Source organism: Rissa tridactyla, chromosome 5 (genome assembly GCF_028500815.1).
Source record: "Rissa tridactyla isolate bRisTri1 chromosome 5, bRisTri1.patW.cur.20221130, whole genome shotgun sequence".
NCBI lineage: Eukaryota > Metazoa > Chordata > Aves > Charadriiformes > Laridae > Rissa > Rissa tridactyla.
In genome coordinates, this window is record NC_071470.1 from 62,788,965 (window position 1) to 62,800,531 (window position 11,567).

The window sequence follows — 11,567 nt, forward strand, 5'->3', positions numbered from 1 at the left end:
CAGCCGCGCCCTGCGGCGGGGTGCAAGTGCGGCGTGCAGCCGCTGTCCCTGCCCGCCCCGCCTTTCCGCCTGGCCAGTGTCCCCTTTGCCGCCGCAGGCCCTGGGCAGAGGCGGGGTGCCGCTGCCCCGGGCGGGGACGGGGACCGGGAAACCGGGACAGGCGTGCTCCGGAGCCGGGGGAGTAACGTGCAACCCAGAAACCCCGTTCAGGAGGCGGCGGTGCGGGGGCGGGCACAGCCACCGCGGCACTCCCCGCTGCCTGGGTCCCGTCGTCGCCTCGCTCGCTCGCTCACTCACCTCCCGCGATCCGCGGCGGCGCGGCGCGGCCCGCCCTCCCGCGCAACCGCAGCCGCAGGGCGGAGCGCCCGCCGCCGCGCTCCCCCGCTGCGCCCCGCGCCCCACGTGCCGCCGCCGCCGCTGCCATGGGCGTGCTGCCGGTGCCGGCGGAGGTGCGCGCCATCCTGCTGGACATCGAGGGCACCACCACCCCCATCGCCTTCGTCCAGGTGAGACCCGGCGGGGCGGGCGGCCGGCCGGGGAGCTCCGCTGGCACCGCCGGGGGGGCTCCGTTAGCATTGCCGTTATTATCGTGGACGCCCCCGAGGGCTGGCAGCTGTTGGGGGGCGCACGCTGCGCCGGGCGGGTTTCTGTGAGTGCAAGAGCCCTTGGCTGCCGCGGCCTCCCGGCGGGGGGAGCGCCTCTGCCGGGGCTGGAGCCCTGCGGAGGGCGGGCCGGAGTTTCCTCCAGAAGCGTAAGGCCGTGGCACGTTTTCTGTGTGTTTCTGAATAATGCTCGCGAGAAAATACGTCTCGTTTTACCGTCCGTCTTCCCCTCTTGCGGGCAGGGGAACTATTCAGATCCAGGGCAGTTCAGTAAATGTTTTGGGTTGTTTTTTTTTTTCGTGGCGACAGGGCAGTTGGAGAGCTCTCAGCCCCGTTTAGGAAAAGCATCCCTGTTGCTCAGGTGGCTGGAGCTGCAGCACCTCTCCCGAATTTGCAGAAACCCTGAAGTACTATCTCAGGCTTATCCACTGCCTTTTCCCTTCGAAAGGGTGGTACAGTCAGACGCCTCCAGTGTCACCAGACGTGTATGTCCTTCCTCCAGCACGCACAGGACCAGCACGGGGGAGGGTGGCATAGAGAGCACATCAGCCAACAAGGAGGACCGTACTAACAGCGAATACGGTACGAGTGGCATCCCATGCCTAGGAGAAGGCATAAAACTGGCTGAAAAATGTTGGTCTAGGTGCAGAAGGCAGGGGATGGGGAAGTCTGCAAGGCCAGCCGTTGGCATAGGGACAAACACTGTAAATCTGCTCTTAAAATTTGCAGTTGTACAGCTGCTGTGCGTCCCTCCTCTCTGAGAGGTTTTGGTCCAGGCTTGTGTGCATCACAGGTGGGAGCAGTTTGCCTGTATGTAAGACATCACACAGAATTATTCCTCCTCCTGGCATTAACCTATACTTCTCCATGAGACATTATAGCTTTTGGTGGATCTTTTTTGCCAGTAGTTTATGCAGGTGCTTTGTGACCCACGTGATGCGCAGAGCCGTGAAGGCTCTTGCCAGGCTTTCTAGGTGTTTCTGCTAACCGAGTTTAACAGACGCACAACATGGCCTACATCTTCAGTGCTCTTGAATACATTTCAATTTAAACAGCTCAGATTTCTTACTAAACATCTAACAGTGCGATGAAGTTGGTTATATCCACCTTGACTCCGTTTTGCTGTCGCACAAATAACATGCGATATGCCTGAGACAGCTTCCTACCCAAAGTCTTTCTGTTGCAGGCAGGCCAAATGAGTTATAGTTCTCAATAAACGCAGTTTGCTGGAAATCCTGAAAATGCTTGAATTAAGTTATTTCATTTGGACTTTTAGTTAACCTCCATAATTTCTATTTTGCCTTGAAAAGACCCACTGCTGGTTCTGCAGGCATTTTATTCTTTAATATTAAAGGATTTCATTTAATCCTTTATTTAGTATGAGATCTATTGAATATGCAAAGTAAGGAAATAGAATGAGCCAGTTGCTGAGTGGATTAAGGAAAGATACCAGAAAAGAGAATATTTGGTGGCCCCTAGTTAGAGGTCACCAGGTTTTCTCTTTTGCTGGGTCCACCCTAGCAGAGAAAAGTAGATGGCAGGGGAGAGATGTAATTTGATAAACTACATCCCCTGGGATTTGCCAGATCTCCTGTAAAAAAGCAGATTGTCACTGAGCTTTGTGACAGTTTGCATGGACACTGAGAGGAAAGTTGACCCTGGTTGCTTGAAATCCTACAAGCACTAATTACAGCATGCTACGTGGGTGTCTACTGATGGTAAATATACCACTCTTTCTGTACTGGGTTTAACGTTGCTGTGACCAGTTGCAAAGGCTTAGTAGGGCTGTCGAGCTGTGTTTGCTGACGGCTGTTTCTCCATCCTGCCAAGCTGTGTCGGGGCAGCCACGTCTGGGGCCGGACATCACCGAGGAGCCCAGCCGCCCGGCGGTGCAGCGGAGTGATGGTGCCCATCTCCCCAGCATGCACGGGAGATGGACAGAGCGATGGGAGCTATGCACAGGCGGGCTTGGGTCTCCTGCTAGCCAAGGTAAAAGAGAAGTGGGTCAGTAACAGCCCCAGTTAAACCTATTCAAGAGTTATCAGCTGCAAGCTTTTGCCGAAGGCTGAAGTCTCGGAGATGGAGGTATTTCCTTGCAGGATACAAGGAGTCTTTCTTCCACACAAACTTTTAAACTTAGCACATCCATTGCCTGGGATTGCTCCTGACATCCATAAACCATCTGTCCCCCTGGCTCTCCACCACTCCAGCTGTCACATGGCTGTCCCCTCTTGGACCACAGACCGAGGTATTTGCCAGTGGGTCAAGGCTTTTACCTTTTTAAAATCCACTGAATCACAGAATACACTGCACTTTTGGAGCCCGTTTGGGAGTTTTTCTTTGCCAGCACAAGAGCATGAAACACTGCTTTTGGAAATCAATTGGGACCTTTTGACATCCAAGTTGTAAGGGAAGTTAAATTAAGTCAGTGGGTCAGTTACATTTCCCAGGGGATTCTCTTTACTTTCTTCCATGATTTAAAAGATAGTTTGAAAGCAACTGAGCTCAAATAAAGGAAATGAGAGAGTAACTGGGGGTATTACAAGGCTGTTGATTTCCCTAGACAAGTTTGTGGTAATTTTCTAGGCATTTAAGAGATTTTCCTTTCCCCTAAATGTACATGGTTTATTAAAATATACAATGTGGAAAAAGCAATATTGGAGTAATAGAAAATCATGCAGTTCTGCCACCACATCACACGCTCAGGACCACTGTTTTCTTAATTCAGTAACAAGTTCAAAGTGACGTACAGCAAGGAGAAAAACATCACAGGCCATTTTTTGAGGGGAGATGAGCTCAGGTTAGTTTCCTCCCATCTCCTCCCCATCCCAAGTTTTTTCCAGTTAAGAAGAGCTTAGTCTGTACTCAAAGGAAGGAGCTCCCTGCCCTTCCCCTTGTCCTGAGGCTCTTCCTGCACCCAGAGATGCCATTGCAGCGGCTGCTTGTGGCTTCTCAGTTGTGAAACACCACTAACGAGAGCAATTTGTAGTTATTTCTGGTTGCCCTTGGTATCTCCGAGAAGGTTTGTAATTCTCCTGTGGCACTTTTCCCTAACCCGGTTCCATTTCATGTTCATGTTTCGTTTCCTGTTGAGCTCAGTGTCACTGGACTATTTTTAAAAAGGTCCTCTAGCTCTGGTGAGAAGTTGAGAGGTGTTTGCAGAACAACCTTCATTAGGACAAGCGCCCCATTAAAAATAGAGTAGTATAACTTGTCAGTTCAGAGACACACGGTCAGCCTTGTACTCCTCAGCCGACGGGAACTTGGGGTCACATCTGCCATTTGAGACGTTTTTTGGTAAGCCCAGGAAAAGTTATCACCTGCCTTTCCATCATAGAATCATAGGGTTGGAAGGGACCTCTGGAGAACACCTAGTCCAACCCCCCGTTCTGGGATTTAAAAGTTGCAGCTACATGAGCATTTGTGGAAAAAATCCACCTGCACCAGTCTTGGTCCAAGGTTGGCTCTGGCCCGCAACAGGCAGACAGACACCCTTGGCAGGCAGTTTCACAAGCTGCAGCACTGTCGGGGAAGCTCGAGTGGGTAAAATACCTGCACACGCCAGCATGTGCAAACGGTTGCTTTGAAAGCAAGTCAGCCTTGCCTCTGCCGGGTTCAAGGAGCCGCCTGTTTTTCTTGTGTGCTGCCAGGAGACCTTGTTCCCTTACATCAAAAACAACGTGAAGGAGTATCTGCGCGCTCACTGGGAGGAGGAGGAGTGCCAGCGGGATGTCGGGCTTCTGAGGAAACAGGTTAAGTAACGGAGCTACACTGTGTCTCTCCGGGTTTTCACGGCATGCCTGAGATTTCAGGTCACTCGGACTCCCCTGGTCACCCAACACAGGCCCACACCTCTCTCTGCCCCCCACGGAGTCCAGTTGCCTCAACGGGGTGATTCTGCACCACCCAAAGCCTGGGGTTGTGCTCAGGGAAGGGCTGGTGCTTGGTAGGCAGCAGCTCAGCTGCTTCCCTCAGCTTGCCTTGGTCTTCACAGCTCCCACGTGGGCATCGGACCGCGGCTTTTCAGCCTCATGCCTGCGCTGTGCCCTTCCCTTGCTGAATGTGTTGCCTGTGGCTTCCACGTGCCTGTTTGGGAAGCAGCATGGAGGGATGGCAGAGTACTTGTCCCACACAGGGCCATCCATCAATTTAGGACCTGTGGCTGTCTGAAGTCAACAGATGAATTTGCTTCTTTGCCTTGATTTCAGTAATGGAATACTTACGCAAAGATAATTCTCGTTAGAGTATTACCATACAACTACAGTGGTGCTAATTGTTGGGTTTGGAAAGTACAGTCCAAGCAAGTGTTTCTAGGCACTACTGAAGTCTGAATTTCTCATTGAGAAAAGCATTCAAACCATGTTGTAAGATGTGAAGAGCAGTTCAAGCTGTGTCCTGTACAGAGGTGTGTTGATGCAGGTGTTAGACCCCTTTCCTAAATTGAGATGTTGAGACCGATCCATCTCTTCCCTCACCTCTTTGGTGATGATTTCCAGGCTCAGGAGGACTCCAGCTTGGACGGGGCCGTGCCGATCCCTTTGGAGAGCGGAAGCGGGGAAGAGGAGCTGGAGCGGGTCATCCAGGCGGTCGTAGACAACGTGCACTGGCAGATGTCTCTGGACAGGAAGACCACAGCACTGAAGCAGCTCCAGGGTCACATGTGGAGGGCAGCCTACGCAACCGGGCATGTCAAAGGAGAGTGAGTAATTGTGTGTGCGAGTAATTGTGAGCCCCTTTGCCCCCTTCCCTGGTGCAGGTATGGGGTGTATCTCTCCTAGATGTCTGTTATCAGAACAGCTGCATAAGCTATTCCTGGAAACAGCCCCATGTACAAATACAAATAAGATTACTACCTTGGTGGAGACGCCAATACGTTTACCTTGGCCTGAAGTCAGGCCTTCAGCCAGGCCACTGCTGTCGTGGAACCAGCTGCAGACACTTTATTTCAAACTTGATCGTGCAGTGAAACACAAATCCATTGAGCTTAATCTTTGGATCTAGGGAACCAAAAGCTTACAGTAGCCACAGGGCTGACCGAGTTGTCTCAGTGCCCACTGGGAAGATGACAAGTGGGTGAGAGTGTTTCTCCTTAAGGAATAGTCGTCAGGTACGTGCTGGGGAACAGCAAGTTCTCCAGCCACCTGGACAGGGTCCGTACAGGACACGGGGTCTGAGAAACAGAACAAGGTAACGGAGGCGTGACATGGGGTGATTCTGCTCCCACGACTGGCAGAACATTCACCTGGGACAGCTGTCTTCTGCATTCAAAAGTCAGAAAACGTCTCAATATTTCATTACAGAGATTTCTAGGTAAACCAAGAGACTGAGGCACAAGTATGAACTTGTTACAGTTCTCCATCTTCCATTTTTTATCCATGAATTGCACTCACATTTTGGAACAAGCTAGGGTGGTATGGTCAGGTCCTTTCAGTTGTTTCCTCCTGCTTTGTCTCTTACCTGTACGTTTCCTGCCTTTCCACTTCTTTTTGTCTTCAGGCTCCTCTTTACGTTTCAGCCACAACACAGGGGTGCATAAGTAGGGACAACTGGAGTTAAGCCTGATCTTCTTATTTAGGTCGAGAGATACTTGGTTAAATTATGCATTTCAAGTTCCTATGGAAGTAAAACAAATCTTAAGTTCACAAATTGTTTTTGCCAAAGGAAGAATGAGGAAGAAGAAAAAGAGCTCAGAGAAAAATATAAACATCCACCAGAGAAAGCAACAAACCCAAAAGCAAGTCAAGAGGGACAGCCATCCTGTTGGTTTTCGTTTAAAAAACAGGGCTAGTTGTCTTATAGTGGCCCCAAAACTGTGGAGCTAGCCTTGCTGCTTAGCAGCATACAAGCAGCAAGATCTCTAAAGTCTCCCCATCACCCAACTGTATCTGGCACATCAGTGTCTGAAATCCAGGCACTGAATTCAGCACGTGGAAACGTGAGGGTGGCTGGGAGTTTCTGCAGGTGCCTTCCAACCTCAAAATACTTTCAGCTGACACTAGAGACATTTAATAAATAACTATGACAAAGAATTTTTTTTTTTTTAATACATAGTGTAGCAAGGCCCTGAGCAGATGGCCAAGAAACTGGAGATGAAGGAAGGGGCAGCTGATTGCTACAAGTCTGCAAAACTCAGTCCAACACTTTCTTTTGCATCTATTTGGAATCATCTTTCTTCAGGCATTCAGGTGTTCAGATCCGCTTTTCGGGGCAGTACCTTTGGGCCTTGACCCAAGTGACCACACAGAGCTGTGCAGTATAGGGGTAAGGCTGGGATTTGGACTGGGATGAAAATTTGGTTCCCTGGGGATCACGTCTCCTCCAGCTCCTCTATCCTTCTGCCATATCAAACTCTTTGCCCTTCCCTCCCTGCCCGTCCAAGGCTGTTTGTGGCCTTTCCTTATCAACCATCACATGTATTATTGAAGGACTTATTGTCAGCCTTACTTTGTCCCTCTTGAGCATCCTTTAGTCTTCAGTTTCTCCCAGCACATGGATCATCTTGTAAATGTCCTTTGCATACAAAGAGCTTTTACATACATGTAGGTGCACCACCAAAGAGGTCTCATGGTAAAAATAAGGGTATGAGGGAACGAAGAGACATGTCCATTAGCAGTTCCATAGCAGTTGCCTTGGCTTTGGTCCTCCTTCCCTCTCTCACATCTTTGCTCCCCGCTTCTGGGCTTGTCTGCGGGCAACTACTACCCAGGAGTTAGATAGAGGTCACATTTTGAGACTCCAGCCCATTGCCAGATAAATATCCTGCCTTCCTAGCACTCTGCAAGGCCAGAAGAAGAAGGGGAGGGATGCTGCTGCCTAATGAACGGGAGCTGGTTCACCCCTCTGCGGTGCAGTTAAGCCGGGGACACATCTGGCCCACAGGCAGGACAACCTGACTTGAGTCTCTGAATAGAGTAGCTCTGACCTCAGTCCCTTAGGGGACACTCCTTTCCCGAGCTGTTGTCTGGCTCCAAGCAGTTCGTACGGTGCCGCTCATTTAAGCTCCTGCTGCTGCAGCCTCCTCGCGCCTCCTCCCTACATGCAGTCAGGGCCCGAATCTGTGGGATGGGTTTGCCCCCTATGGATGCAACTTACAGCCATAGCTCTTTACCAACAGGGAAACCTTTGTAGCTTGCAAGGCAGGCGGGACTCTGGATGCAAGAGCCCGTCTTCCCTGTCCTCCCCCTTATTCCTCCCTCACAGAGAAAAGCGACAGGATGCCATTTTCCCCAACCTTTCGCCGCCTCTCCCAATTGAAGGTGCTGAAGAAACTCCTGCCAAATGTCTGAAACAGCTCAGCGGAGCTGCCGCCTGTGTAGCAGTAAGTAAGCTGCTCAGTTGGCTGGAGCTAAGAATACATCACCTGCTGCTGATACAGGCTCCCCAGTTGCAGAAGCTCTGAACAGATTGAAAATGAAGTCCCCATCCAAACGAATGGGACAGCTGTCACTGTGCCTGGGTGAAGGTCTGCCTCTGGGTTTGCCCTTACCTGCTGCCCTGTTTTGCTCCAGAATCTTCGAAGACGTGGTTCCAGCCATCCGGAAGTGGCGGGAAGCAGGGATGAAGGTCTATATCTACTCCTCAGGCAGCATTGAAGCCCAGAAGCTTCTGTTCGGATACTCTACAGAAGGTGATATCCTAGAGGTAGATAACCTTATCACCTTCCTTACAGCTTCTCCCTCTGTAGAGCGCTTCCCTCCCACAACTGCCCTTGCTGTAACGCTTTGTGAATCGAGTCTGGGATGGGAAGGTGGGTCCGTGGGTTGACCCGCGGGAGCTGAGCTCAGCCAGCTGAGCATGCTGGCGCGGCTGCATTGCTCCCCCCTGCCCCAAATTACTGTGGTGGAAAGGAAAGGGGATGTCTTGCTCAGGAGTGAGGTTTAACCCTGCTCTTCAGGTGGCACTCAGGAACTGCCTTTGCTTTTCTTTCTCTTTCAGCTCTTTGATGGCCACTTTGATACCAAAATAGGCCCCAAGGTAGAAAGTGAAAGCTACAGAAGGATTGCCGCCAGTATTGGGTGTGCCACCAATAACATCCTCTTCCTGACGGATGTCCCTCGAGGTAGGTGGTTTGCCAGTCCTGTTGGCTCTCACCTGTGCGAGGGAGGCAGGTGCTCCTTAAATGCATGCTGCTGATTCATCACAAGCACCCCAGAAACGCTGCAGACCGCCTTTCTTTGGTGGCATCCCCCCTAGCTGCTGCCATGCTCCTTCCTTATGCATCCAGGCTCTCACACAGCAGCGGGATATCTGTGAACAGCGCGGCAATGAGGGAAAATAGGTCAAGTAGAAAATCTGCCCTTGCACCAGCAAGCAAGGAGATACTGTTAAAGCTGAGTGGAGCATTTGCTGAAGCAGTCAGAGCACCCCATTTACAAACAGGGTCAGTGGTTTTTTGTAACCCGTGCTCGGGGGAACAGATGATGTCTCCTGTGCCGCTGCGTGGCATGCGCGGTGGCTGGTTCTTTGTGCCACTTGCTGTTAGGTTGTGTTCAGCAGCAGGGAAACATTGCCTCTGGTCGCCGAGACTTGACCCCTGGAAAGCCAGGCTCAGGAAGCTAATTCAGTTTCTTGCCTTTGCTGGAAACATCTTTCTGGCAGAAACGGCACTGGGTTGTGATGTCAGTCTAAGCCAGCTCGGTCCCCAGGAGTTAGCCCTTACCTCCTCCCCAGCCCTGGCAGCAGAACCGGTGGGAACTTGCAGTTACCTCCTTTTTCCTCGTCTTCCTGTGGCCTCGTGCTGTGCTTGCAGAGCAGAGGAAGCTCGTGAGAAGTGACTCCAGGCGGGGAGCTGGACTCGCTAACACCACAGCCCAACCACGGGCCAGCTCCTTCATGGCAAGACTTGAACTGCCAGTACATGCTCCCTGCACGGCGCCTTGGACAGACATCAGCCGGGAGAGGGGAGGAGGTGGCGAGGCAGCCAGCTCCCAGCCACTTGCCTTATGCAGCAGCTACAGTCATCCACAGCAGGTGTCCTGGGAGCTGGTCCCTCGCTAGAGCCCTGCGGCGCCACGTGCAAACACCCTTCCCTCAGTCTCAACCTTTAAAAGCACTTCAGTGTTTTGGGGCATCTGCAGGCCTTAAAGAGAGGTTGGTAAGCACATCTCATCTACACTCTCCCACCTCTGTTACAGAAGCCAACGCGGCTGAGGAAGCGGATACTCACGTGGCTGTGGTGATCAGACCAGGCAACGCAGGACTGACGGACGATGAGAAATCATATTACAGCCTCATCTCATCCTTCACTGAACTTTTACTGCCTTCCTCCGCTTAGGAAGAGCGGCGTACGCAGAAAAGACTGTGCTTCACCTGAATTGTCTTTGTGTAACTTTAGGTAATTTTGTCCATAATGAGAATTTAAAACCAAACCCATGTCATGTCCTGGACCACTGACTGGTGCAGGCAGATATGGATGGAGAGTATGGTGTGGGGTCACTGGTGCAGTGGGACAGAGGCCTGCAGCAGCCAGCTGGAACTAGGAACAGGGTGAGGAGCAGCACCCATGAGCCCTGCTGTTCCTTTTCCCAGCAAGCAATTAGCTCAGGGGGTATTTCCTTCCCATTGAAATCTGGTGCTGAGACATCCCACCATGAGCTCTGGGTGTCTGCAAACAAGGCGTGTGTCCTCCTATCCCAGAGGGACCTCCAGGGACCGTGAGGGGATATGAGCTTCTCCCTGCAGACAGGGTTGCTGGCTAAGTCAAAACTTTCAAAGTTAGAGGGGTTAGGCTGCCCAAAGGAAAATGCCAAACGTGGGCTATAATACGGTAGGTCTGGGCTGCCACAGAAGAAGCCAGCCCTTGCCGCAGGCAAGCTCTTTAGACCAGAAACAACTTAAATCTTTGCTCTATCATGGCAGGTTTAGGTACAAAACAGTACAACTTGCAAATGGAAGCTGCTTAGAGCTACAAAGCCAGCCTACCGGAATGAAGCAGAGCGTATATAAATGTAGCTTTAAAAATTAAATTCTCACTGCTGCATTGTGGTGCTGGGCTATGGGATCCAGCTGGCTGAACATCAAAGTCAGCTTGACCACGTTTCTGAAGTATCTCCCTTGGCATTAACCTGCAGAGCTCCTTCTCAGTAGCCAACATCAGCCTGTCACACGTTCACAGCACTGGTCAGCTGTGAGCAAACCTTGACAAACAACTGCTCCTGAGGGACACATCCTGCTGCATTTAGTAAGAATTAGAACCCCGACCTTTTCACTCACCCTACCTAAATTGTGCCAATTTATATCAGATGGTCATGGAGCTTTTCCTGATGTAGTAAATAAAAACGCAACATTGCTTTCATTATCCCAGTATTTCATTTGGGAATACTCCATCCCAGTATTTAGCCTTTCTGTCTGTCACCAGTGATCCCAGCACCTAAAGGCAAATCTCTTTTTTTTTTTTTTTTTAAGACCCGTGAACATTTTGTTTTCCTGCTTTCGCCCTCCCAGGTCCTTTCTTTAAGGCAGACAGCCATGTCCTGCCAAGGAAGCTGTATCACCTCCCTGACTGTCGTACAATTTCAGCAGGGGCTCAGTAGGGGCTGTGTAGAGGCACAGCTAGGTTATACCCAGCAATAGCGGAAGCAGAAGCAGTCCCAAACCCCAGTTCCCTGCTGCTGCCACTTTGTGCATGGGTGTCACTTGCTACTTACTCATTTCTGTGTGGCTGCGCTTGAGCTCGCTCTCGTGGACATCCAAAATAGAGTACTAATGTGCGTGTGGCCTTCCTGAGCTCTGATCTGTACCTTCATCTGTCCCTCCTGAGGGAGGCTGCTGTGTAGAGAACAAGCAGGAGATGGGCATTTTGGGAGGAAACCACATCATGCCAGCATTGCCCTTCTACAGCAGGTAAGGCTGTGAGGTAGCTAGTCTGGATGCCTTTCTGGGCTGTGTAATGACTATGATCCTCCTCCTAGAAAGAGCCTGCTAATTAGCACTGTTACAGTAAGTGTATCTGCATGGTTGAATAGT

At 51.1% G+C, this 11,567-nt stretch overlaps 1 protein-coding gene and 1 long non-coding RNA gene across 3 annotated transcripts; one reads left to right on the forward strand and one right to left on the reverse strand.

Annotated features, from left to right (window-relative positions):
* Positions 1-6: 6 nt before the first annotated feature.
* On the forward strand, positions 7-11,543 carry ENOPH1 (enolase-phosphatase 1). Of its 2 annotated transcripts, XM_054202349.1 has the most exons (6): positions 7-506; positions 4,253-4,354; positions 5,099-5,301; positions 8,111-8,243; positions 8,538-8,661; positions 9,737-11,543. In XM_054202349.1, exons 1-6 carry the CDS (start codon positions 423-425, stop codon positions 9,874-9,876), a joined length of 786 nt encoding a protein of 261 aa, XP_054058324.1. In that variant the 5' UTR covers positions 7-422; the 3' UTR covers positions 9,877-11,543. The 2 variants fall into 2 exon arrangements, with proteins under 2 accessions (XP_054058324.1, XP_054058325.1); XM_054202350.1 differs by lacking the exon at positions 4,253-4,354.
* LOC128909901 (uncharacterized) lies at positions 5,137-8,214 on the reverse strand. The gene is made up of 3 exons (XR_008466549.1): positions 8,089-8,214; positions 6,060-6,215; positions 5,137-5,274 (listed from the first exon to the last, which is right to left on the reverse strand). It is a non-coding gene; the product is annotated as an uncharacterized LOC128909901 (long non-coding RNA).
* Positions 11,544-11,567: the final 24 nt, after the last annotated feature.